General features: G+C 50.5%; 3 protein-coding genes across 5 annotated transcripts in view; 2 read left to right on the top strand and 1 right to left on the bottom strand.

The window, feature by feature from the left end:
- Positions 1-12103, top strand: part of GFOD2 (Gfo/Idh/MocA-like oxidoreductase domain containing 2) — a 54124-nt gene extending 42021 nt beyond the window's left edge. For both annotated transcript variants that reach the window (XM_066242994.1, XM_066242993.1), the window contains one exon: positions 10524-12103. In XM_066242994.1, the coding sequence (XP_066099091.1) occupies positions 10580-11422 (843 nt within the window). In that variant the 5' untranslated portion in view covers positions 10524-10579 and the 3' untranslated portion in view covers positions 11423-12103. The remainder of the gene's footprint in view (positions 1-10523) is intronic.
- Positions 12104-18247: 6144 nt separating this feature from the next.
- Positions 18248-19960, bottom strand: C9H16orf86 (chromosome 9 C16orf86 homolog). The gene is made up of 4 exons (XM_066242661.1): positions 19676-19960; positions 19313-19542; positions 18758-18975; positions 18248-18654 (listed from the first exon to the last, which is right to left on the bottom strand). Exons 1-4 carry the CDS (start codon positions 19841-19843, stop codon positions 18248-18250), a joined length of 1023 nt encoding a protein of 340 aa, XP_066098758.1. The 5' UTR covers positions 19844-19960.
- A 58-nt stretch (positions 19961-20018) lies between these two features.
- ENKD1 (enkurin domain containing 1) lies at positions 20019-23676 on the top strand. 2 transcript variants are annotated; one of them, XM_066242660.1, is made up of 8 exons: positions 20019-20121; positions 20325-20427; positions 20524-20718; positions 21476-21648; positions 22595-22720; positions 22820-22983; positions 23084-23220; positions 23312-23676. In XM_066242660.1, exons 2-8 carry the CDS (start codon positions 20343-20345, stop codon positions 23470-23472), a joined length of 1041 nt encoding a protein of 346 aa, XP_066098757.1. In that variant the 5' UTR covers positions 20019-20121; positions 20325-20342; the 3' UTR covers positions 23473-23676. The 2 variants fall into 2 exon arrangements, with proteins under 2 accessions (XP_066098757.1, XP_066098755.1); XM_066242658.1 differs by having other exon boundaries at positions 23069-23220.
- Positions 23677-23683: the final 7 nt, after the last annotated feature.

The following is a 23683-nucleotide window of genomic DNA, read 5'->3' as shown; positions in this document are numbered from 1 at the left end:
CCTTACCATCACATTACTAGATACATGAGAAAAGACTTAAGTAACAATTCAGGTAGCATATGATTAATTGCCAGAATAATTATTTTAAGTTAATAGAAATGGAAACCAGTGTCTCTCAAATGCATTCAGAGGTCCCTGAGCCCCAGGCTGACCACCACACCTTCTGGCCACTACTGTGGTGGAGTGTCCAAGGCTCTGTTCTTTGTTTCTTCCTTGTTCAAAGGATAAGAGGGTGCCTGTCACTTTTGGCACAATGGTTGGGGAAGGTTAAATGTTCATTGAAGTGAGCGAGAATATCAGTCTGTCTGGTTGTTGATTCAGGGCATGTAAGTTTTGACCAAAAATTATACGTGGCTAGCTATCTTTCTAGCTTTCTTTTCCAGAGCTCTCTCTGAGGATGTGTGACATTGGAGCTGTTCATTGGCTCTAGATTCTTAGGAGGGCAGATTGAGTTTAGAAGTAGCCCTAAGCCAACACTTTAACAGAAGGCTGCTTCACGGGGAATCAGGCTACTGTGGTCACTTGACTTTTTGCCGTCCCTTGTGGTATGAACGCAGGTTGGTGAGGCTAGATATGTCCAGAGGCAGAGTTCTAGAAGCTTTCAGCCTTTTTTAATTTCAGAGTCCCCATAGAAACCATTTCCTAGCTGTCTGGAAAGAAAGGGGAAACCCCAGATTCTTTGGCCACAAGCCTGATGTTTTCAGGTTCCTGGTATGAAAAATGCTAGACTTTGGGCCATTTAATATAAACAGGAAGTACAGGGATGATAAAAAATTTCTGGGATCTTGTGTCCCAGCCCTTGGTGAATCAGGGCCATCAGCCTTCTCTGCACATCTCTGTTGTCAGGAGGAAGAGGGTGTGAATGAATGTCCTTGGTGGTACATAATCCCAGGAGTTGGTGGTCCTGGGAGAGCTCATGTCAGCTAGACCTGTCCTTAGGCACTGCCCTTTCAGGTCCCAAAGGAGTCACTGAGACTGTTGTGACCATGACAGTCACTCCCTGAGTGCTTTCCCTTTTTTAGTGAGAGTTCTGGGTCCTGGCCAGTTGGCTCAGTGGTAGAATGTTGGCCCAGTATGTGGATGTCCTGGGTTCAATTCCTGGTCAGGGCACACAGAAATGCCCATCTCCTTCTCCGCCCCTCTCACTTCTCTCCCTCTCCTTCTCCCTCTCCCTCCCCCCCCTTCCTGCAACCATGGCTCAATTGGAGTGAGTTGGCCCCGGGCACTGAGGATGGCTCCATGGCCTCTGTCTCAGGCGCTACAAAGAGCTCAGTTGCTGGACAATGGAGCAGCCCCAGATGGGCAGTGCATCACCTCCTAAATCTGACTTGGCTTTAGCACATATGGAAGAGTCCAGAAGAACGCTATATAATTTTCCCAAAGAACTGGTTGTGAGTATCCAAACTGACCTTGACTTAAGACCCCCACTTTTGGTCCTCTTTCTGTCCCTGTCAACCTCTTTGGACCCCTGTGAAATAGGGGTGATCATTTAGCCTTACCAGCTTGATATATGACTGCCTCCAAGTGCTGATGAAGAAAGACACTGGCATCACATTTATAAGGGAAGACCAGGCTTTCCTGTACAATGTTTGTGAAAGTCCTCAGTCAGTATCCCAAAAGACCTTCACTGCCATCCCATGTAACTGTATAGTCCCATGTATGAATCTCTTTGTAGAGAGATGAGAAGTATCAACTCATATTTGCATTACATTAGTTGTTCATTGATTGCTTTCTCTTATGTGCCTTGACTGGGGGGCTCCAGCTGAGCCAGTGACCCCTTGCTCAAGCCAGCAATCTTGGGCTTCAAGCCAACATTCATGGGGTCATGTCTATGACCCTATGCTCAAGCCAGCAACCTCAGGGTTTTGAACCCAGGTCCTCAGTGTCCCAGGTCGATGCTCTATCCACTGTGCCACCACCTGGTCAGGCTATTTTCTGATATGGGGGCCATATCTAAGCATTAGATCCTCAATTTTTTTAGAACTGAAAAAAAAAAATTCAGCCCTGGCTGGACAGCTCAGTTGGTTAGAGTATTGTTCCGATATGCAGAGATCATGGATTTGAACCTGGTTAAGGCACAGGAACAGACCAATGTTTCTATCTGTCTCCCTTCCTCTATCTCTCATCAATCAATCAATTTTTTTTCATTTAAATCATATTTCTTTATTATAATTAGAAGAAATACAGCTAAGCCTTCTGTGTTCAACTACATTGCTTCATAGGTTTTCCAGGAGGCAGAGAATATAAATTCATCACCACCCCTGCCATGCTTACACTGAGAGCCTTTTCATCTCCACATTCCCTTTACTACTCCACCCCTAACTTAATCACCCACAGGACTGAGTTCTGCTGCCAGCACCAAGAATCTTGTCAAAAAGACCTCTGCAGAGACGCAGAGTTGTGGTTTTCTACCAAGAAAGTGGTGCAGAACACACTAAGTAAAACAAACGAGCAAAAATTCTTCTCCAACGGAATCTCTCCAAGTGCCCCCTCTTCTATTTCAGAGGGGACAGAAATCAATCAATCAGTTTTTTGGGTTTTTTTTGTTTGTTTGTTTGTTTTTTCTGAAGCTGGAAACCGGGAGAGACAGTCAGACAGACTCCCGCATGTGCCCGACGGGGATCCACCCGGCACGCCCACGGGGGGGGGGGGGCGATGTTCTGCCCATCTGGGGCATCGCTATGTGGCGACCAGAGCCACTCTAGTGCCTGAGGCAGAGGCCACAGAGCCATCCCCAGCGCCCGGGCCATCTTTGCTCCAATGGAGCCTTGGCTGCAGGAGGGGAAGAGAGAGAGAGAGAGAGGAAGGAGAGGGGGAGGGGTGGAGAAGCAGTTGGGCGCTTCTCCTGTGTGCCCTGGCCGGGAATGGAACCCAGGACTTCTGCATGCCAGGCCGACGCTCTACCACTGAGCCAACTGGCCAGGGCAATCAGTTTTTTAAAGTCCATAATCATTTAGCTCTACAGCTGTTGAAGTATGCTAATTACATTTTTTGAGAGAGAGACAAGAACAGAGAGAGAAGCATCAACTTAAAGTTGCATCACTTTAGTTCGTTGATTGCTTCTCACATGTGCCTTGACGGGGGGGGGGGGGGGGGCTAAAGCTAGTGACCTTGGGATCATCTTGATGATCCCGTGCTCAAGCTGGCAGGCCTGCGCTCAAGCTGGATGAGCCCACATTTAAGCTGGCAACCTTGGGGCTTTGAACCTGGGACCCCAGCATCCCAAGTCAGTGCTTTATCCACTGGGCCACCACATGTTAGGCAGAAGTACTCTGATTTTAGATTAGCTTTTCTTTTTTTTTTTTTTTTTTTTACAGAGACAGAGGGATAGACAGGGACAAACAGACAGGAACAGTGAGATGAGAAGCATCAATCATTAGTTTTTCGTTGCACATTGCAACACCTTAGTTGTTCATTGATTGCTTTCTCATATGTGCCTTGACCGTGGGCCTTCAGCAGACCTAGTAACCCCTTGCTTGAGCCAGCGACCTTGTGTCCAAGCTGGTTTTGCTCAAACCAGATAAGCCCGCGTTCAAGCTGGTGACTTCAGGATTTTGAACCTGGGTCCTTGGCATCCCAGTCCGACGCTCTATCCACTGCACCACCGCCTGGTCAGGCAGATTAGCTTTTCCAGATCTTGAACCCATGAAAAGTTTATCACAGTCATGTAAAGTCTATAGTTATGGATCTTCTAGCATTATGCTATGCTAAATAAATATTATAAAAGGTAAATCATGGAAACTTAGAAGCAATAATGTGAGGCATACAACACTGATACAGATTTCTTGTAACAGTTATAGTACTGTACTTTCTTGTGGAATTCACAGGCTGGTAGGGGCCCTTAAGAGTGTCTAGTCCAGGCCCTGGCCGGTTGGCTCAGTAGTAGAGCGTCAGCCTGGTGTGCAGGAGTTCTGGTTTCGATTCCTGGCCAGGGCACACAGGAGAAGCGCCCATCTGCTTCTCCACCCCTCCCCTTCTCCTTCCTCTCTGTCTCTCTCTTCCCCTCCTGCAGCCAAGGCTCCATTGGAGCAAAGTTGGCCTGGGCACTGAGGATGGCTCTATGGCCTCTGCCTCAGGCACTAGAATGGCTCTGGTCTCAACAGAGCAATGCCCCAGATGGGCAGAACATCGCCCCCTGGTGGGCATGCCGGGTGGATCCCAGTCTGGCGCATGCGGGAGTCTGTCTGACTGCCTCCCCGTTTCCAGCTTCAGAAAAATACAAAGAAAAAAAAGTGTCTAGTCCAGTGGTTCTCAAAGTGTGGTCCCTGAACCAACAGCATCAGTATGACCTGGGAACTTATTATAAATGCAGATTCTCAGGCCCCATCCCAAACCTACATCTGGGGTGAGACTTAACGATTTGTGTTTGAACCATCCTCCCAGGTGATTTGGATGCACACTAAGGAGGACGAGTCACTGATCTAATCCAGTATCTTTATTTTCTGTTACAGAAACCAAGGCCCAGGAAGGTTAAGTTTACTTCTCACTGAGTTTTAATGCTATGGGCAAAATTGCATTTTCCTCGGCTTGTTTGATCATTGTATTTTTTACCAGACTTCTGAGGCCACGAAGGTTGTTTCTTGCCCTCATTTTTATTAGTTTTTCCTAAAATCAGTTTGTGGACTTATCCTCCACAGGTGTGCTTTTCATAATACAACTCTTTCTGTGACATTTTTTATTTTTTTATTTTGTGACACAGTCAGAGAGAAGGACAGACAAGAAGGGAGAGATGAGAAGCATCAAGTCTTCGTTGCGGCACTTTGGTTGCTCGTTGATTGCTCTTTCATATGTGCCTTGACGGGGGGGGGGGGGGGGGGGGGGGCTACAGCAGACCAAGTGGCCATTTGCTCGAGCCAGCGACCTTGGGCTCAAGCTGGTGAACCTTGCTCAAACCATATGAGCCTGTGCTCAAGCTAGCGACCTCAGAGTCTTGAACCTGGGTACTCCACATCCCAGTCCGATGCTCTATCCACTGCGCCACCGCCTGGTCAGGCCTGTGGCATCTTATTTTCTGTTTTTGTTTGGCCTTTTTTCTTTTCTCTTTTTTTCATTTCTTCCACCTCAAATTTCACCCTTAACTCATTCCCATGAATTCCTTAAAGGAGTGGGAAGAATCCTGATATGTTTTCTTTCTCAGCTCAGAAATGGTTCAGAAAAATGTGTTTTAATGTGCAAAGTGCTCTAACATTTTTGCCACAGTTGAATGTTTTCTTAAATCTGTCACTAAAAGGTGAGTTTCTGTGCCCAGTTCTTGGCACTTACATGCTTCATTAGAAAAACACCGAGTGGGCCTAACCTGTGGTGGCGCAGTGGATAAAGCGTCGACCTGGAAATGCTGAGGTCGCCGGTTCAAAACCCTGGGCTTGCCTGGTCAAGGCACATATGGGAGTTGATGCTTCCAGCTCCTCCCCCCTTCTCTCTCTCTCTCTCTGTCTCTCTCTCCTCTCTCTCCCTCTCTGTCTCTCTCTCCTCTCTAAAAATGAATAAAAAAAAAAATAAAAAAAAAATAAAAACACCGAGTGCCCTGGCCGGTTGGCTCAGCGGTAGAGCGTCGGCCTAGCGTGCGGAGGACTTGGGTTCGATTCCCGGCCAGGGCACACAGGAGAAGCGCCCATTTGCTTCTCCACCCCTCCACCGCACTTTCCTCTCTGTCTCTCTCTTCCCCTCCTGCAGCCAAGGCTCCATTGGAGCAAAGATGGCCCGGGTGCTGGGGATGGCTCTGTGGCCTCTGCCTCAGGCGCTAGAGTGGCTCTGGTCGCAACATGGCGACGCCCAGGATGGGCAGAGCATCGCCCCCTGGTGGGCAGAGCGTCACCCCATGGTGGACGTGCCGGGTGGATCCCGGTCGGGCGCATGCGGGAGTCTGTCTGACTGTCTCTCCCTGTTTCCAGCTTCAGAAAAAAATGAAAAAACAAAACAAACAAAAAAAAAAACCCGAGTTTGCCAGCTCTTTCCCCATGGGCTCTTCAGATAAAAAGAGATCATTCCTCAAACAGCCTGACCTAGATAATTTAATCCCAAGAACACCAGTTCTTGACCCTCAGTCCAGGTCAGGTCCCTGCTATATGCTGTCATATTACCATTTCTGTTATAGTCATAGAATTAATCACAGGTGTTGTGTTACATGTATTTATATGATAATCAGATCAGTGGTTATATCTCCCACTAAATATAAGTTGTCTAAAGGTAGAGACCATGCTTAATGCTGTATCCCTAGCATTTGACAAAAGGACTGGCACACTGAATAAATGAAGACATTCACAAGTTCTACCCATGTGAGTCCAGTCTGCTGGTGTGATCCCAGAGAGTCAACATGGTCCTGCTTCTCAGGAAAGGGAGGAGAGGGGGCCAAGAGCAAGAGTGACTCACACTGGTGCTTTCTTTTTCTTTCTTTTTTTATTTTAGTGAGAGAGGGAGAGAGAGACGGGAACATCCATCTTTTCCTGTATGTGCCCTGACCGGGGATCGAACTGGCAACCTCTGTGCTTCTGGATGACACTCGAACCAACTGAGCTATCTGGCCAGGGATCAGTCTGGTGCTTTCAAACTTATTTTTCCTGTACCAGAACCTTTTTTATTTTAAAATATGTATATAGTGGCCCTGGCTGGTTGGCTCAGTGGTAGAGCGTCGGTCCAACGTGTGGAAGTCCTGGGTTTGATTCCTGGTGAGGCCACATAGGAGAAATGCCCATCTGCTTCTCCACCCTTACCCCTCTCCTTTCTTTCTTCTCCTTCCGCAGCCAAGGCTCCATTGGAGCAAATTTGGCCCGGGTGCTGAGGATGGCTCCATGTCCTCCGCCTCAGGCCCTAGAATGGCTCGTGCCACAATGTAGCATTGCCCCTGGTGGGCATGCCGGTGGATCCCGGTTGGACACACACATGAGTCTGTCTGCCTCCCCGCTTCTCACTTCGGAAAAATACCAAAAAAAAAAAAGTATATAGAGTGCCTGGATTTTGTAAAACACAAAAGTATTCCTTTTTCTGGCTGATTCTCTGCCCTGATGTTTGAAATCATTTATCTAACTTTTTTTTCCCTTTTTAATGTTTATTGTATTGATTTTTTTTTTCTGAAGTTGGAAACGGGGAGGCAAACAGACTCCCCCATGTACCCGACCGGGATCCACCCAGCATGCCCACCAGGGGGCGATGCTCTGCTGCAATCTGAGCCATTCTAGTGCCTGAGACAGAGGCCACAGAGCCATCCTCAGCACCCCGGGCAAACTTTGCTCCAATGGAGCCTTGGCTGCAGGAGGGGAAGAGAGAGACAGAGAGGAAGGAGGGGGGGGGTGGAGAAGCAGATGGGTGCTTCTCCTGTGTGCCCTGGCCGGGAATCGAACCCAGGACTCTTGCACGCCAGGCCGATTCTCTACCACTGAGCCAACTGGCCAGGGCTATTGTATTGATTTTAAAGAGTGAGAAAGAAAGGGAGAGAGAGGCTGCAACAATGATCTGCTCCTGTATATGCCATGACCAGGGATCAAACCGGCAATCTCTGAGCTTTGGGATGATGCTCAACCAACCAAGCTATCCAGCCAGGGCTGAAAGAATTTATCTAGTCCCATGCCTCTAGATAGGGAAACAGAGGTGTTGTGGTCCCAAGGCTGTGAACCTGTGTTATGTTACTAGGGAACAAAATGATAGTCTGGGGCAGCTTCTCTGGGCCTCTGGTGCTCAAGGGCACTTCACTCCTAAATAGTCTGGGGAGTATGAGCTGGAGAGAGGCTTGCAGCTTGAAACTTGTTCACCCACAGAATATCTAGCTCATAGCACTCAGCATCCATGCTTTCCTATTTCCTGGAGACAAAAGTGTAGTTTTTAGCTTCACTAATCTCTCTTTTGACTTCCTAGCAGGAAAGCTAGATAAAGTTAAATAAAAAGTCTTTCAAGGCAACCCAAGTCTTTCTAAAGGTAAAGAAAGACCCCATGGGTTTGGCATGCAGAATCCTGTTTAACTCAAAGTGGCTTTGGCTCCCACAGTGATAATATTGCTGGGTTCTGAGTTCAAAGCTCTCTATTGTTCAGACTCCAGAAGGGAAGTCTCAAAAAAAGAAAACGAAAACACAAAAGATTTTTTTTAAAAAGTTATTTTTAAATGAAGGGAATTCTCTACCTCTTCCCTGACCCCTCCTGGCATGAAACAGATTCCCTATCCTTGTTTTAGCACCACTAAACTCAGCAGCCACAAAAGTCCTCTTCCTCTTAGCCCACCTCCTCTCCTCCCCACGCTAGTGTTTACCCAGCTGCTGGAGTGGATAGTTACAGCAGGAAGCCTCTGGTTTGGCCAGAGCTGCAGCTCTCACGGAGGGGGGGGTCTGAGGACCTAATTTCCTCATTACTTTCCTTGTTAGCCATATGTGTTCTGCAGCCAAGTGGCCAAATTCTCACCCAGTGTTGTGATTCTCCTGTCCCTAATTCTAAAATCCCACAAATGTGAGGAAGCATTGGAGACCCTTAAAGAGCAGACAGTGATAGCAGTCAGGCAGCGCTCCCTGTGGGGACCCCTCCCACCAGGCCCCAGGGCAAGGACCTCTCCCCTTGCCTTTGCCCCCTGCCCTGGGCATGTGATACTTAGCTAACCAGTCTCTTATCCTTCCAGCACCTATTGTAAAGCTTTAGTGGTTTTTTGGGGTTTTTTTTTTGTATTTTTCTTAAGTTGGAAACGGGGAGGCAGACAGACAGACTCCCGCATGTGCCTGACCGGGATCCACCCGGCATGCCAACCAGGGGGCGATGCTCTGGCCATCTGGGGCGTCACTCTGTTGTGACCAGAGCCATTCTAGCGCCTGCGGCAGAGGCCACAGAGCCATCCTCAGCACCTGGGCCAACTTTGCTCCAATGGAGCCTTGGCCATGGGAGGGGAAGAGAGAGACAGAGAGGAAGGAGAGAGGGAGGGGTGGAGAAGCAGATGGGCGCTTCTCCTGTGTGCCCTGGCTGGAAATTGAACCCAGGACTCCTGCACGCCAGGCCGACGCTCTACCACTGAGCCAACTGGCCAGGGCCAAGCTTTTGTTATTTAGAGAAGATCATGAGGTTTAAGAATTTTGTCAAGGGAAGAGATTGAATTATGTCATAGGCTACTTATCTCCACGTGTTCTACTTGCTACAGCACAGTGTTTACAACACTAGGAATCCATGCCTGAGAATCCCATATATGCAAATGGCAATGGTCTGTAGAGTTCTTGAGGGTCTGGGTAGCAGGGGAGGGGGTAGGAGTGAGGAGAGCTTAGAAGGATTTAGATGTACCAAATTATCTCCTGTGTGGGTTTTGTTAGGATGTGAGCTCCTAAAGGTCTGGGCAGGTGTAACTCTATGAGAGGACTGATAAATAACATATATAATAAGAAAACTCATCTATGTTCATGTTGACTTAAAACTTAGTTTTTCAAAATCAAACTACACCTGACCCGTGGTGGCACTGTGGATAAAGTATCGACCTCCCGGAATGGTGAGGTCGCCAGTTTGAAACCACAGGCTTGCCCAGTCAAGGCACATGTGAGAAGCAACCACTGTGAGTTGATGCTTCCCGCTCCTCCCATTGCCCTTCTCTCTCTCTGTCCTCTCTAAAATCAATAAATAAAATCTTTAAAAAAAAAAGCTCCATTTTGCCCTTGCCAGGTAGCTTGGTTGGTTAGAGTGTTGTCTCAATACAATGGGGTTGTGGGTTCAATCTCTAGGGCACATACAAGGATCAACCTATGGCCTGACTGGTGATGGGCACCACAGCCTAGCCAGGCTGAGATGTAAAATTACCACCGCACCACCTCTACTGCCCACTCCTGGCTTATGCCTTCTGCCTTTACTTCTTTTATTTTCCCTTAAGAACTTCTTTCTCTAGCCCAGGGGTCCCCAAACTACAGCCCGCTGGCCGCATGCAGCCCCCTGAGGCCGTTAATTCGGCCCCCACCGCACTTCTGGAAGGGGCACCTCTTTCTTTGGTGGTCAGTGAGAGGAGCATCCGCATCCTGTGCTCCTGGAGTACTGTATGTGGTGGTGACACGGTATGCATGCGTCACGGCTCTGGAAGTGCGTTATATCACTTGTTACGACTAGCAGTGACAAATATGGAACTGGACATTGACCATCTCATTAGCCAAAAGCAGACACATAGTTCCCATTGAAATACTGGTCAGTTTGTTGATTTAAATTTACTTGTTCTTGATTTTAAATATTGTATTTGTTCCCGTTTTGTTTTTTTACTTTAAAATAAGATATGTGCAGTGTGCATAGGGATTTGTTCATAGTTTTTTTTATAGTCTGGCCCTCCAACGGTCTGAGGGACAGTGAACTGGCCCCCTGTGTAAAAAGTTTGGGGACCCCTGCTCTAGCCCATAAATTTCCGCAGTCCCAATCACTGGGGACATTTTCATTCAATCTGAGTCACCTTTCTTCTTGTCCCAGGCCACCATCTAGTCTCAGAGGAGGCTTTCCTGAGTTCTTCTGCCTTTGAAAAATACAGGGTTTTTTTTTTTTGCCACTGTGAACCCCTTGGAACTTTGATATTTCCTGTTGTGTTCTATTATCAGGTATTGGGAAGAATGTGGTTTGTGAGAAGGCAGCAACCTCGGTGGATGCCTTCCGGATGGTGACAGCCTCACGCTACTACCCACAGCTGATGAGCCTGGTGGGGAACGTGCTGCGCTTCCTGCCCGCTTTTGTGCGCATGAAGCAGCTGATCGCCGAGCACTACGTGGGTGCAGTGATGATCTGCGATGCCCGTATCTACTCAGGTAGCCTGCTCAGCCCCAACTACGGCTGGATCTGCGACGAGCTCATGGGCGGTGGGGGCCTGCACACCATGGGCACCTACATTGTGGACCTGCTGACCCACCTGACTGGCCAAAGAGCCGAGAAGGTCCACGGGCTCCTCAAGACCTTTGTGAGGCAGAATGCAGCCATTCGTGGCATAAGGCATGTCACTAGCGATGACTTCTGTTTCTTCCAGATGCTAATGGGCGGGGGGGTATGCAGCACAGTAACACTCAACTTCAACATGCCAGGTGCCTTTGTGCATGAGGTCATGGTGGTGGGCTCTGCAGGACGCCTTGTTGCACGGGGAGCTGACCTCTATGGACAGAAGAACTCGGCCACACAAGAGGAGCTGCTACTGAGGGACTCGTTGGCTGTGGGCTCAGGGCTTCCTGAGCAGGGGCCCCAGGATGTCCCACTGCTCTACCTGAAGGGCATGGTCTACATGGTACAGGCCCTACGCCAGTCCTTCCAGGGGCAGGGGGACCGCCGCACCTGGGACCACACCCCTGTCTCCATGGCTGCCTCATTTGAGGACGGGTTGTACATGCAGAGTGTGGTGGACGCCATCAAAAGGTCCAGCCGATCCGGGGAATGGGAGACTGTGGAGGTGCTGACAGAGGAACCCGATGCCAACCAGAACCTGTGTGAGGCACTCCAGCGGAATAACCTGTGAGCCTGCATGTGGGCTCCTGCTGCGGGGCAACAGAGCCAGGGAGGGGCAGGGGTAGGATGAGAGGGCTTGGCTATAGCATAGACAGTGTCTCATTTAACAGGTCACCTTGGGCAGGGTCCAGGTGAAGCCAAGGTGGCCCCAGGAAAATGCCGCCTCTAGCACTCATTTATTTCTCAGACTTGCAGGGCAGTGCCATTCCTGCTGCCATGGCTGAGTGGGCTGGCACAGTGTGTGCGAGGCAGAGCTGCCGCCAGGTCTCTGGAGTTAATGCTGGTGAGCAGGGCCAGCAGAAGCTTGACTTGGGGCTTCTTCAGCATATTTGTGGCGCTAACTGAATGAGAAAGCATAGCAAAGAGCCAGTTGGGCTGATTGATCCCTCAGGCCTGAGGAGAAATGACAAGAAGCGTTGTTTCCATGCCCTTCTTGGGCTTAGGGCATCTCAGGAATGGTAAGGACAGCAAGTCATCCCTCAGGGATCTGCACCTGCTCTCCCTCCCATGTGACCAGGCCCTTCCTGCTTTCAAGCTGTGCCTTCCCTAGCAGGGGGGAGGGCTCTTCATTGAGTGAGCTCTCAGGGAGCTGTTGACTAGGGCAGAGGGCCCCTGACTTGGCAGAAAGGAGACAAGGGAGAGCTCTGGAACACCTGATAAGTGTTAATAAATAAATCAAACTTTGACATTATGGCTTGTGGTTATTGGCTGTTTGGTAGGTTAGGTTTCTTTAATAATGAAAGGCTTGTTTATTTCTGTAGATTTTTTTATATTTTCCTCTTTCCTGGTGGCTCCGCAGCAGCTCTGACCTCTGTGTGTCACTGTCAGGTGGGCCACACAGGCTCCTGCCACTGCCTGTCCTCCTCTCCCAGCTTCTCTTGTTGCTGAACCCCAGGAGCCCTCCAAAGAAAAGTCTTTCCTCGGAAAACAGGACTCAGGACTTCCTAATGGGGGCCTGTTGGTCTGGGGAGATAGTGGCAGTTTGGGGCCTCCCTGGGCTGCAGGTCAGGAGGGTTCTGTTCTGAAAACCATTGAGATGGCTCCACAGGAGTCCTGGGAGAGGTGAGATGAGGGATGGTCCCAAGGAGGCTGGAAGGGATGAACATGAGGAGGAAGGCCCCACACACTTGGAGTGGGTATGGCCAAACACTGACTGGCCCAGCCAGCCAGTCACCAGCCATGTAAGGGGCGGGGTGAGGTGGGGTGGTGGGAAAGGACATGTGCTGCCCTGTTTCTACTGCCAGCCTGCCAGGATTAAGTCTGGACCAGACTCCCTTTCTCCAACTTTCCCTCGCTGCCCTGTCCAGGGTTCCTTGCCAGAATGATAAATACTGGGGTGGCCTCTATCTTCCTCTTGGCCCCCCTTTTATAATAAGTCACCAGGCCTGTTCTCCTGTATTGTCCTGGTTTTATACCTTTCCTTTTGTGAGATAAAATAACAATGGCTAGTGTTGGAGCATGTTTTTTTCAAGCTGGGGCCCTTGGGGTAGACTTTTTTTTTTTTTTTAAGATTTTATTTATTCATTTTAGAAAGGAGAGAGGGGAAGAGAGGGAGAGAGAGGACAGAGAAGGGGGAGGAGCAGAAAGCATCAACTCTCATATGTGCCTTGACCGGGCAAGCCCAGGGTTTTGAACCGGTGACCTCAGCATTCCAGGCTAACACTTTATCCACTGCGCCACCACAGGCCAGGCCGGGGTAGACTTTTTTATGCATATTACTTCATCTAACATCCAGAGCACTCTATGAGGTACTAATATTAATATTGCCATATTCAGATCAGAAAACTGAGGCAAAGAGGAGCAAAGGTACTTGCCTTCTGTAAGTTGTAAGTAATGTAAGCAGGAGTCTGGTCAGGGTCATTTCTCTGGAGCCGGAACCTGAACTACTCTTTCCCCAGCACTTGTGGCTCCTCAGGCTCTAACTGCCCAGCCATTGCCCTCCTCCCTTAGATCCCTATCCAGGTTATTGCCTCCTCCCTGCAGCAAGAATCTCAGCCTGACCTGAACTAGAAGGTAGACTGCAGACAGAGCCCCACCAGGCAATTCACTGGTAGTTGAAGAAAAGACTGCCCCCTTCCTCCTAAGGCCATTAGCTCAGCTCCAGGTCATCCCTCTGTGTTCTAGGATGTTGAGATCTCTCCTAAGTTGGGAATTGACCTAGAGAGTACATGCATCTATTCTGCCTGACTCAGATGCTCCTACTTAAGGAAGGGTCATGTTGCTGACTCACAGTGGCACTGCTTAAGTTTTCTAGGGCTTAGCAGCAAAACCCCTTGTTTACAAAGACAGATTCCCTGGAGCAGACTGCAGTGGGTGCAGAGCTAAGAATTTTTTTTTTTTTTTTACAGAGGCAGAGATAGGGAAAGACAGGAACGGAGAGAAATGAGAAGCATCAATCATTAGTTTTTCGTTGGGCGCTGCGACTTCTTAGTTGTTCATTGATTGCTTTCTCATATGTGCCTTGACCGTGGGCCTTCAGCAGACCGAGTGATCCCTTGCTGGAGCCAGCGGCCTTGGGTCCCAGCCGGTGAGCTTTTTGCTCAAACCAGATGAGCCCGTGCTCAAGCTGGTGACCTCGGGGTCTCGAACCTGTGTCCTTCTGCATCCCAGTCCGACGCTCTATCCACTGCGCCACCGCCTGGTCAGGCGAGCTAAGAAAATTTTTAAATTGATTTTTAGGTAGAGCAGAGAGAGAAAGGTGGTGGGGGAGGAGCGGGAAGCATCAACTTGTAGTAGTTGCTTCCCGTATGTGCCTTGATCAGGCAAGCCCAAGGTTTTGAACGGGAGACCTCAGTGTTCTGGGTCGACGCTTTATCCACTGCGCCACCACAGGTGAGGCAATGCAGAATTTATGAGGACCCCAGGTCTTCTGTTGGCACTCCCCAGAGTTTAGGTCCGTGGCTATCCCTTAGACATCTTTACTATTATACAATGTGTCTGTAAAGTCATGATGCCCTTTTGACCAGACACAGGAAAGCAACAAAAGACGATAGAAATGTGAAATCTGCACCAAATAAAAGGAAAACCCTCCCAGTTTCTGTAGGATGATGCTGCAGCATGTGCGCATGCGCAGATGATGACGTAACACTGTATACAGCGGAGCAGCCTATGGCCATGCCAATCAAGATGTGGACGGTACAGAGGAAAGTTCACTGTGTTCTGTGGCTCACTAAATTCGAATCCATGACCAAAGTGTAACGTGAATATCGGCACATTTAAATAATTTTATTTTATTTATTCATTTTTAGAGAGGAGAGAGAGAGAGAGAGGAGAGACAGAGAGAGACAAGGGGGGAGGAGCTGGAAGCATCAACTCCTATATGTGCCTTGACCAGGCAAGCCCAGGGTTTCAAACCGGTGACCTCAGCATTTCCAGGTCGATGCTTTATCCACTGCGCCACCACAGGTTAGGCTATCAGCGCATTTATAACAAAGCGCCACCACATAGGAATAACATGACTCGATGGGATAAGCAGTTGAAGGAAACCGGCTGTTTGGTGGAGAAAGTCCGTTCTGGTAGACCATCAGTCAGTGACGAGTCTGTAGAGGCTATACCTAAGGGATAGCTACCTAAGGAGCCCTAAAAAATCTGTGCGTGAGCCCACGCCCACATCAAACTGCACTGAATAGGTATGAAACTGGGAGAGTTTTCCTTTTATTTGGTGCAGATTTCACATTTCTATTGTCTTTTGTTGCTTTCCTGTGATCGGTCAAAAGTGCACCATGACTTTACAGACACACTGTATATCTCTTGGTTTGGTCCCAGGGAGGATGCCTGGGACAAGGAAGCCAGCAATGTTTCTCTTCGGTCCCCGCGGTTAACAGCCTGCAACTAGTTTCAGGCTTGTCCTGCACCGCCCCCTCCTGGAGAAAGACAGCATCAGCTCCGAGGACCTATGTCCCGAACCTCAGGATCTTTCTTGGGTCAGAGTCAACAAAGTTCCTCAGGTTAGTGAAAACGCGGTCAACTTTTCCTCTCTGTTATAGCAACCAGAAGAAAACTTCCCAAATACCTGTTACTTATTTTCCCACCCCCAGCCAAATCTAGGTCTCATACCCAGACAATGACAGCAATCTCCTCACCTCAGTGTCCCCAGTCTCTCTCTTTCTCATTCTGTCCTTCACACTGCTGCTCAAATGACCTCTCCAAAATGTCAGGCCAAGACCCCTCCTCGCCTGCACCCCTCCTCGTCACTCCCAGACTCCCCCAGCCTGGTCTCCAGATAGCCATGCCTCTGCTTCAGCCATGCTAAGCAGCCCTCCTGCATGGGGCTGACACCTTTTGTACCAGTGAGGTTTCAGTCCTGGTGCATCCTTAGCCTGGAAGTCACCCACCTCTCCAGGAGACAGCTGGAGGGCTGCTTCACTATTTCCCAGGCATAGTGACAGTCACCATCATCACCCGTGGGCCCATAGTCTTTGTCCTCAGCTCTTCCATCGCATGTGTCTCCTTAAATCGTGCTGCTTCTACATTTCCCCCTTAGAGTGAGCTTCTAGGAGTAGTGGTGACTCATTCTTTTCTGTGTCTGCTGTCCCTGCTTAGAAAAGCCTGTCAGGTAATAGAACTCAGAAAATGCAGACTGGCTTTTTCCTTCTATGGTTACTGTTTCCTACATTATCTGTTGGAATATAGGAACAGAGCTTCCTTATCGGTGCTGGCCTGGTCCACATGTCCAGCCATGGAGACCACAGAGAAAGGAGATGTCTGATCCAATGGGGCCTTAGCCAGAGAGCCCCAGGGTCCTCAAATCTGCAGGGCTCAGGGAAGGATGGGGCTTCCTTGAGGCCAAGGGTGTGGTCTCATGCAAGGCCATTTCTCTCCGGGCCTCCACTTCCTCAATCATAAAGTAAGGAGGTCAAGCTTAGTTATCTTGCCTGGCCTGAGATGGAGCAGAGGATAGATCGCTTCCCTGGAATGCTGAGGTCACCGGTTCAAAACCCTGGGCTTGCCTGGTCAAGGCACATAAAACAAGCAACCAGTGAACAGCTAGAGTGAAGCAATTACTTCTTGTCTCCCACCCCCTCCTTTCTTTGTAAAACCAATAAATAAAATCTTTAAAAAACAAAATGAAACTCAGTTATGTTTACGGACCCTCTACCTCTGAAAAATCAGAGAATCCATGTTCATCCCTATGGACAGTATTCAGTCTGCACGGTCCCTATGGATAGTATTTCCTGGGGTGGCCAAATCACTACCCAGGAGAAAGTATGGGCAGAAAGAATAAATGTCTTGACCCCATGGTTTGTCCTGTGGCCTTGCTATGGGGCCAGTATGCATCCAAGCAACCCCTAAAGTGGGGAGCAGCCTGGCTCAATGCACATTCCTACTTCCATCTGGGCCTGCCCATCCCATCCCTTCCAGTGACCTTGCCAGGCCGTTATTCCAGGGGTCTACATGTGGCACTGGACTTTGGACAGCCTCAGCTTTTCAGAGCCTGGCCTGTCCCTCTGTAGCTTCCTCAACTCCTACCCTGATCTCTTTATCTTGGTACCTTTCATGGGGGTCCTCTGCTAGGTGGTTGTGATGCAATGACAAAGGCCTTTCAAGAGTTCAGAGTTCAGTTCTGATGACAGTTAATAACCACAAGGACCCTACAATGTAGGGCAACATTGGCTTTCCAGGAAACAAGGTGCTCTAGAGTTTTCAAGGGTCTGTGTGCCCTAGCCAGGTGAAGGGGTGAAGGAATAAAGGCATTTTAGGCAGTGGAAGTCCCACCTGCAGAGAGTGAAGGTAAGAAAAGGCTTAGCTGGCCAAGGAATGACAGGAAACCACTGAAAATTTATAAGGCAGCTGGAGTAAGAACAGCAGAGTGCTAGAGGGGAGCAACACCATCAGGGGTATGGTATGTGTAGAACCACCATCCTTGATGTCTGCTTAGCTTGTAGGAGTCAATGAGCAAAGAACAGGACAGGGTCTGAGGTGATACCCAGGATTTTGACTTGAACAATTGTGCAGATGAGATACAGGAGGAAAACCAGTTTGGAGGGAAGAGAGATTATTCATTTAACCTGAAATTCCCTGTGTTTAAGGTGTCAAAGGGACATGCAGGAGGACCAGGAGCAGCAGGATATGAGGGTTGCCAAAATGGCCAGCACTGGCCGCCCCTTCCCACAGAACACTGAGGGTAAGAAGCAGCAGTCATCTGGTGGTTGGTCACAAGGCTCCAGGGAGACCATTTATTCCCACTATACCCTGCCTGCCAGGAAAAAGGCACAAATCCTGTCACCAGCAGTGATTCTGGGGGCAAAATCTGGTCCAGCTGTGGTCTAACAATGAAGCCTTCCAAAGCTGCCACTCTTGAAACAGGCAAATGAACTCTGCTACCTCGGAGGGAGTACAGTATTCCAAGTGTTGGTCCCCTCAAGGTCAGACCAAAGGCAAGCCCCTTCTCTGTGGCTTCTCATGACGTGACAGTCCCTTTCCCTTCTCTGCCCCAGATTTCTCATCGCTTCCCTCTATCCTCCCTGTTATCCTGTCTGGTCTTCAGGTTTATCTGAGGAGCCTTTAAATGCACAGAACCAGGTCCCATCCTGCAGACTGATTCAGTTAGATCTGAAGTAGTGCCCAGTCATCTATACGTTGGTCAAGTTCCTGGGCAATTCGGATGACCAGCCAGGCTTCACATCCTGCACTAGGGAATCATTTGTCCTTCCCAGGCTCTCCCTCTTTAGGCATCTTATATGGGGAGTCAAATTCTGAGAAAAGGTAAAATGTTTATTTTCAGCAAGTCCAAGGTCCCAAGCAGGGGAAAGGGCCGAATTCCCCCCTTCCACCTGAGGGCCGAAGCCCATTGGTTGCTGCTTTGGGTCGGGCTTGGGAGGAGAGGATGGGACAGTCACTTGTACTGAGGAGAGAGTGGAGGTACAAGAGGGGCAGCACAGACACTTAGCATCTTGTGTATGTCCACCTGAGCTGACTTATCCATCTCAGTCTTGAGGCTGCTGTCCCCCACGCTGTACAAATCCCCAGACTGCTCTCCAGCCTCCTCTCCAAGGGGAACCAGAGCATAGGTGGGAGACATGAACGTATTGGGGCAGGGCAGAGTGAGGCCAGAGCCCAGCTCACCCACCCCGCGCAGTGAGGCCGGCAGCTGCTCCACACATGCCTCCTCGGGGACCAGCGTCAGCTCCAACTCAGCTTCTGCTTCGGCCTCAGTCTCCCTATCCTCTTCCTCTGCCTGGTTTAGCTCAGGGTTGCAATAGTTGATGTACTGGTACAGGGGCCGTAGGCGCTGAGCCTTTCCTGCAAGGACCCGAGGCAGAGCAGGGGCTGGAGTGCCAAGCTGTGCCGTGTCAGGGGTCCAGGAGGAAGGGGAAAAAGGAAAGGCCCAGGGACTGCCACTCACGCTCTAGCCCCAAGGTCTCTGAGGGTGCAGACACTGTGCTGGCCACAGCTGGGAGCACTGGGGTCCCCAGACTCTTGCGTTTCTTGGCTTTTTTGTGCTGTTTGGCAGATGGCGAGGGCTCACTCGGGCTCCCCTCCAGGTTCTCCCTGTGCAGCAGCAGCCCCTGGGGCAGCTCAGCTTCAGCCCTAGGATGGGCATGGTGGCTAGGCCCTGGGAGGCTGGGGGACAGGAGGCTTGAGGAGGCAGCCTCCAGCCTTGGCTCCTGTACCCTGAGCATAGGGAATAGCCCCACATGCCCACCACCCCAGGCACAAATTCTTGTCCATTTTCTGGTCAGTGAGGCCCCAAGGCTGGACAAGGGCTGAGAGCTCCTGTGAGCTCAGTCCTCTTCTAGAACTTGAGAATCCCTCTCTTAAGGACAGCAGGGATGAGGAGTGATGGTGGTGGCAGGGGATAAGGATGCACCCTGCAAGAGTGTAGGAATTCAGAATCCCGCTGGAGTGTGACAACTCTCCTCCCAGCTCTGCTGTTCCTTCCCTCTGAATGCCCCCTCACTTGACCGGCTTCCTCTTCGGACCATGACTGGACCTCACAGCGGAAACCATAGGCCTGGGGCCTCTCTCCTCTAGTGCGTCCACCCCTGGCTTGAGCCTTTCTTCCTCCAGCATGAGTTGTTCCTCCTGGAGCCCTGGCTCTGAGACTGGTCCTGTTGGACTCTTGTCTTTATCCTGGGTCCCACAGGCTTCATGGGCTGACACCAGGCCCTGGTTTCCTGTCACTGGACACTAGAGGTGACACAAAGGTAAGTGGTCACCATAGCCAAGCAAAGGATACAGGGATCAGTCATTAGACACCTGACATTAAACACCAAATGAAAATGAAGGGCACCAGCCTATGCGCCTGTCTGGCTCAATGCACAGAATCGGGCCTCATAGAGCACCTAGGCCAAGAGTTTAGAGGGTAGACATCCCTGACTGTCACCTCAGAGCTTAGAGCCTGGTCACTGGGCTCCTCTGCGAGCTGTGTAGGCTCCTCGGCAGTCTCCTCTTGGGCTCCTGGTCTCCTCTCTGTCCCTGCCAAGGCCATGTCTGCGCGGAGTCAGTACATCCTCGACGGTTGCTGGGGAGTCGGATGGGGGTGGAGACGGGTCCTGAGGGGCGAGACAAATTTACCTGGGAGACTAGCCTGCGGGCGGGCGAGGACCGGGATGGGATGAGGGGAACTCAGCCCCACCGTCAACTGGAACTACAAGCCCCAGAAGACGTTGCGCCAGGGGCCTTGGCCCCTGACCTCGGACGGAAACGACTGTTGCTTGGCAACAGCAACCGACGGGCGGCTGCGGCGGGCTGCAAAAAGCTGCTGTGGTGAGTCCCCTGCCCAGGTGTTGAGGTGGAGGGGCCGCGACTGGATCAGCGAAGTGGGCTAGGAGCGGGAGCGGGTAGTGCAGGCCGAGGACCGGGACTGGAGGGCACGGCCGGGGTCAAGATTCGGTCCAGGGACTAGGCACAGGGTTGAGGAAGGCGGTCCCGGGACCCAGATAAGCAATCAGGCAGGTACACCATTACAGGGCGACAACGACAGCGGCATGTGTGAAGGCCCGTCCCGCATTTCGGGGCCCATCCCCCCAGACCCTACGCTCTGTCCGGACTATTACCAGCGGCCTGCCTCCGGTGAGTTGGAGCGTGCCGTGGCCCAGCGAGGCCCGAGCAAGACCGGGGTTCCCCTCCACCACTGAACCCTGCACTCTGCTCCATTCGACCCCTCAGCCCAAGGGCGCCTTGAGGGAAACGCACTGAAGCTGGACCTGCTGACCTCGGACCCAGACCCAAGCGCCACCCCTCCCCGCGGCCCCCGCATCCGTCCCGGAGCCAGAGAGATCCTGGAGCGTGGCCGGTGTGGCGTGGGAGGCATGCTGCTGCAACTTGGGAGTATCTCCCTAGGCCCAGGGGCCTCTCCCAAGAGTAAGTTCTGGGCAGAAGGGGCAGCGAGGTAAATCTGAAGTCAAAAGCTGAGATGAAAAACCACTGCTCCTCCCGCCCTGATCTGGGTTCAGGCTTTGCCTCTTTGTCAGTTTCCCCAACTATAAAGGAGGGAAAATGCCCTACCTTCTAGCAGAAGAGGACTGAATGCCATAGTCCCAGGAAACCCTAGCTCAGTTTCATGAATTCACACATCAATGAAATGTTTGTTGTTTAGTGCCTACTGTGTGACAGGCCTAGCAGGTACTATGAAAACAAGGTTGAAGACAAGCATGGGCTATTATTGAGTCAATAAACAAGTGAAATGACTGTTATATACAAGGTAACTAATGCTACAGGCAGTCCCTGGGTTACAAACGAGATAGGTTCTGCAGGTTTGTTCTTAAGTTGAATTTATATGTAAATTGGAACAGGTACATTTACCTATCAAATGCAACTTAGATGTTTGTCTTAATGTATTTAGTTTTACCTTTCTGTGTATTTAAATACTTAAACATTTTCAAACCTACAGAACCTATCTTGTTCATAACCCAGAGACTGAATGCTTCACAATAAAAATGTAGAAAAAATCAGGGATAAAAAAAGATAATTACCATATCAGAAAGGAAACTAGATGGTGAGGTAGAGAATCTGTACAGGATCTAACTTAGATGGAGAGGTCAGACCTGTGTGTGAATTGGTATGAGTTGGATTTCATGAGCTGTATGTAGGGCAGAGCCTGGCAACATCATTTTCCCAGGGAAGGACCCTAAAGACCATGAGAAGGAGAACCTGAGGAGGATCAAGGAAATCCAGAGGCGCTTCCGCGAGCAGGAGCGCAGCCGGGAACAGGGCCAGTCCAGGCCCCTGAAGGCTCTGTGGCGCTCCCCTAAGTATGACAATGTGGAGTCTCGGGTCAAGGCCCAGCTGCAGGTACCTGCCTCAGAGAGTCAGAAGTATTGTCCATCTTATTGGCCAAGAGGCAATTATACCCTGAACTGAGTTATGAGGAGGGAGGAAAATCACAGGGGAGTAAGGTAACAGAAGACTAAGAAAGAGCTGGTTCTGCTGCAGAAGATTCTCAGAAGTGCTGATGGCTGGGTGATCCTGAGGGGCAGATAGGAATTAGGCAAGGGGAGAATGGAAGAGAACATTCTATAGAAATGAAATCTTACAGATAGAAGTCCTAAGATCAGAGGGAGTGTGGGCAGTGGGGATGCTGTGTACAGTTTACTGTGAGGGCATAGCAGCATGAGGTTTGGCTAAGAAGTCAGCTGGACCTCTATCATAAAGGGCCACATAACCCACTTTTCAATCTTTATTTCTAAGGGCAGTGGGAAGGGCAGAGACAGAGGTATGGTTTTGGGATTCTGTCTTAGGTAGATGGTGGCACCATTTCTCTATCAGGGGGTCTTAGAAGGGAGAGCAGGATTGAGAGAAAAGATATAAGGTCATGTGTGGATGTGTTGAAGCTGAAGAATTTGTGGGACTCCAGAGGGTGGGAGTGTGTCCAGGAAGCAGATGGAGAGTCAGGTCTGGATCTCTGGAGTGAGACCGAAGAGTCTGTGAGGATCAGGCTCAGGACATGAGACCAGAGAAGTGACCCTGGATTTGAGGGTTTGGAGGCCAGCTGTCAGTGACCTTGCTGGGGACAGATCCAGGAATCTTGGCTAGGCAGGAATGAAAAGAGAATGATTGCTGGAGCCATGACTGAGGTAGGAGAGGTGGTCTGTTGTTAATGATGTGAGAGAGACACATTTAAATGCTGATGAGAGGAAGTGCTTTATCAAGAGGGAGGAGGCCCATAGGGCTTGGGATAGAGGCTTGGTCTTGAGACCTTTACCACAGCCTGATCCTTCTTCTATGCCCTGCCCTCCAGGAGCCTAGCCCTGCCTCTGGGACAGAGCCTGCACACTTCCTACGGGCTCACTCTCGCTGTGGCCCTGGGCTCCCACCACCCCGTGTCCCCAGTCCCCAGCTAACTCCACCAGATCCCAATGCCAAGGTGAGAGTATGTGTGGGCTAGGAGGTGGGGCAGGGATCTTGGGGGTTTCAGGAACATAACACAGTGCTGTCTGCCCACCATACTTGCCATGTCCTGCAGGGGCCAGGCCTAGGTGTGGACTTCATTAGGCACAATGCCTGCACTGCCAAGAGGGCCCCTCGGCGGCATTCTCGCTCACTGCAGGTCCTGGCACAGGTGCTGGAACAGCAGCGGCAAGCCCAGGAGCACTACAATGCCACACAGAAGGGCCATGTGCCCCATTAGTAGGTCCCATTGCCCAACAATCAGGGTGAGGGCTGCCTGTGGCAGGTGGGAGCCAACATCTGCCCTAGCATCATCAACCCTGAGCCTGTGCATCCACAGCTTATTGGAACGCAGGGATCTGTGGCGACGGGAGGCTGAGGCCCGCCAACTTAGCCAGCCAGACCCTGCCATGCCCCCTGGCCACACTCGCATGCCTGAGAACCAGCGGCTGGAGACGCTGAGTAATCTGCTCCAGAGTGAGTATGTGGGCAAGAGGGACTGAATGGGGAACCCACTAGGGACCACTCACCTCAGCCCAACACTAACTGTTTCTGGGCCCCCCTGTAGGCCAGAGTCAGCTGCTGCGTGAGCTGGTACTGCTGCCTGCTGGGGCAGACTCATTGAGGGCCCAGGGCCACCGTGCTGAGCTGGACCGGAAGCTGGTGCAGGTAGAGGAGGCCATCAAAATCTTTTCCCGCCCCAAGGTCTTCGTGAAGATGGATGCTTGAGCCCTTTTACAGGGGAAGTGATGGGGGTCCTTGCTGAGGATTGCTATATGATTGCAAAGGACAGGATCAGGCCCATCCGAGTCCAAAGATGGGAACAGTGAGGGGAGTAGTATCCCCAGAGCACTTTTTCTAGCCACCAGTAGCTGCAGAAGTGCCATCCTAGCCCAGCCTCAACCCCTTTGTCAAAATTAAACTTTTTGTACACAGTGGA

This window comes from Saccopteryx bilineata, chromosome 9 (assembly GCF_036850765.1).
Source record: "Saccopteryx bilineata isolate mSacBil1 chromosome 9, mSacBil1_pri_phased_curated, whole genome shotgun sequence".
In the NCBI taxonomy this organism is placed as follows: Eukaryota; Metazoa; Chordata; class Mammalia; order Chiroptera; family Emballonuridae; genus Saccopteryx; species Saccopteryx bilineata.
This window is presented reverse-complemented; position numbering and strand designations above follow the sequence as displayed.

Coding starts and splice junctions, on each gene's coding strand:
- C9H16orf86 (XM_066242661.1), bottom strand. CDS start 19,843: ATGGCCTTGGCAGGGACAGAGAGGAGACCAGGAGCCCAAGAGGAGACT. Junction 19,543..19,675: donor GCTCTATGAGGCCCGATTCT/GTGCATTGAGCC, acceptor TGTCACCTCTAG/TGTCCAGTGACAGGAAACCA. Junction 18,655..18,757: donor AGAGACCTTGGGGCTAGAGC/GTGAGTGGCAGT, acceptor GGGTCCTTGCAG/GAAAGGCTCAGCGCCTACGG.
- ENKD1 (XM_066242658.1), top strand. CDS start 20,343: ATGTGTGAAGGCCCGTCCCGCATTTCGGGGCCCATCCCCCCAGACCCT. Junction 20,428..20,523: donor TTACCAGCGGCCTGCCTCCG/GTGAGTTGGAGC, acceptor TCGACCCCTCAG/CCCAAGGGCGCCTTGAGGGA. Junction 22,984..23,068: donor AAGGGCCATGTGCCCCATTA/GTAGGTCCCATT, acceptor ATCAACCCTGAG/CCTGTGCATCCACAGCTTAT.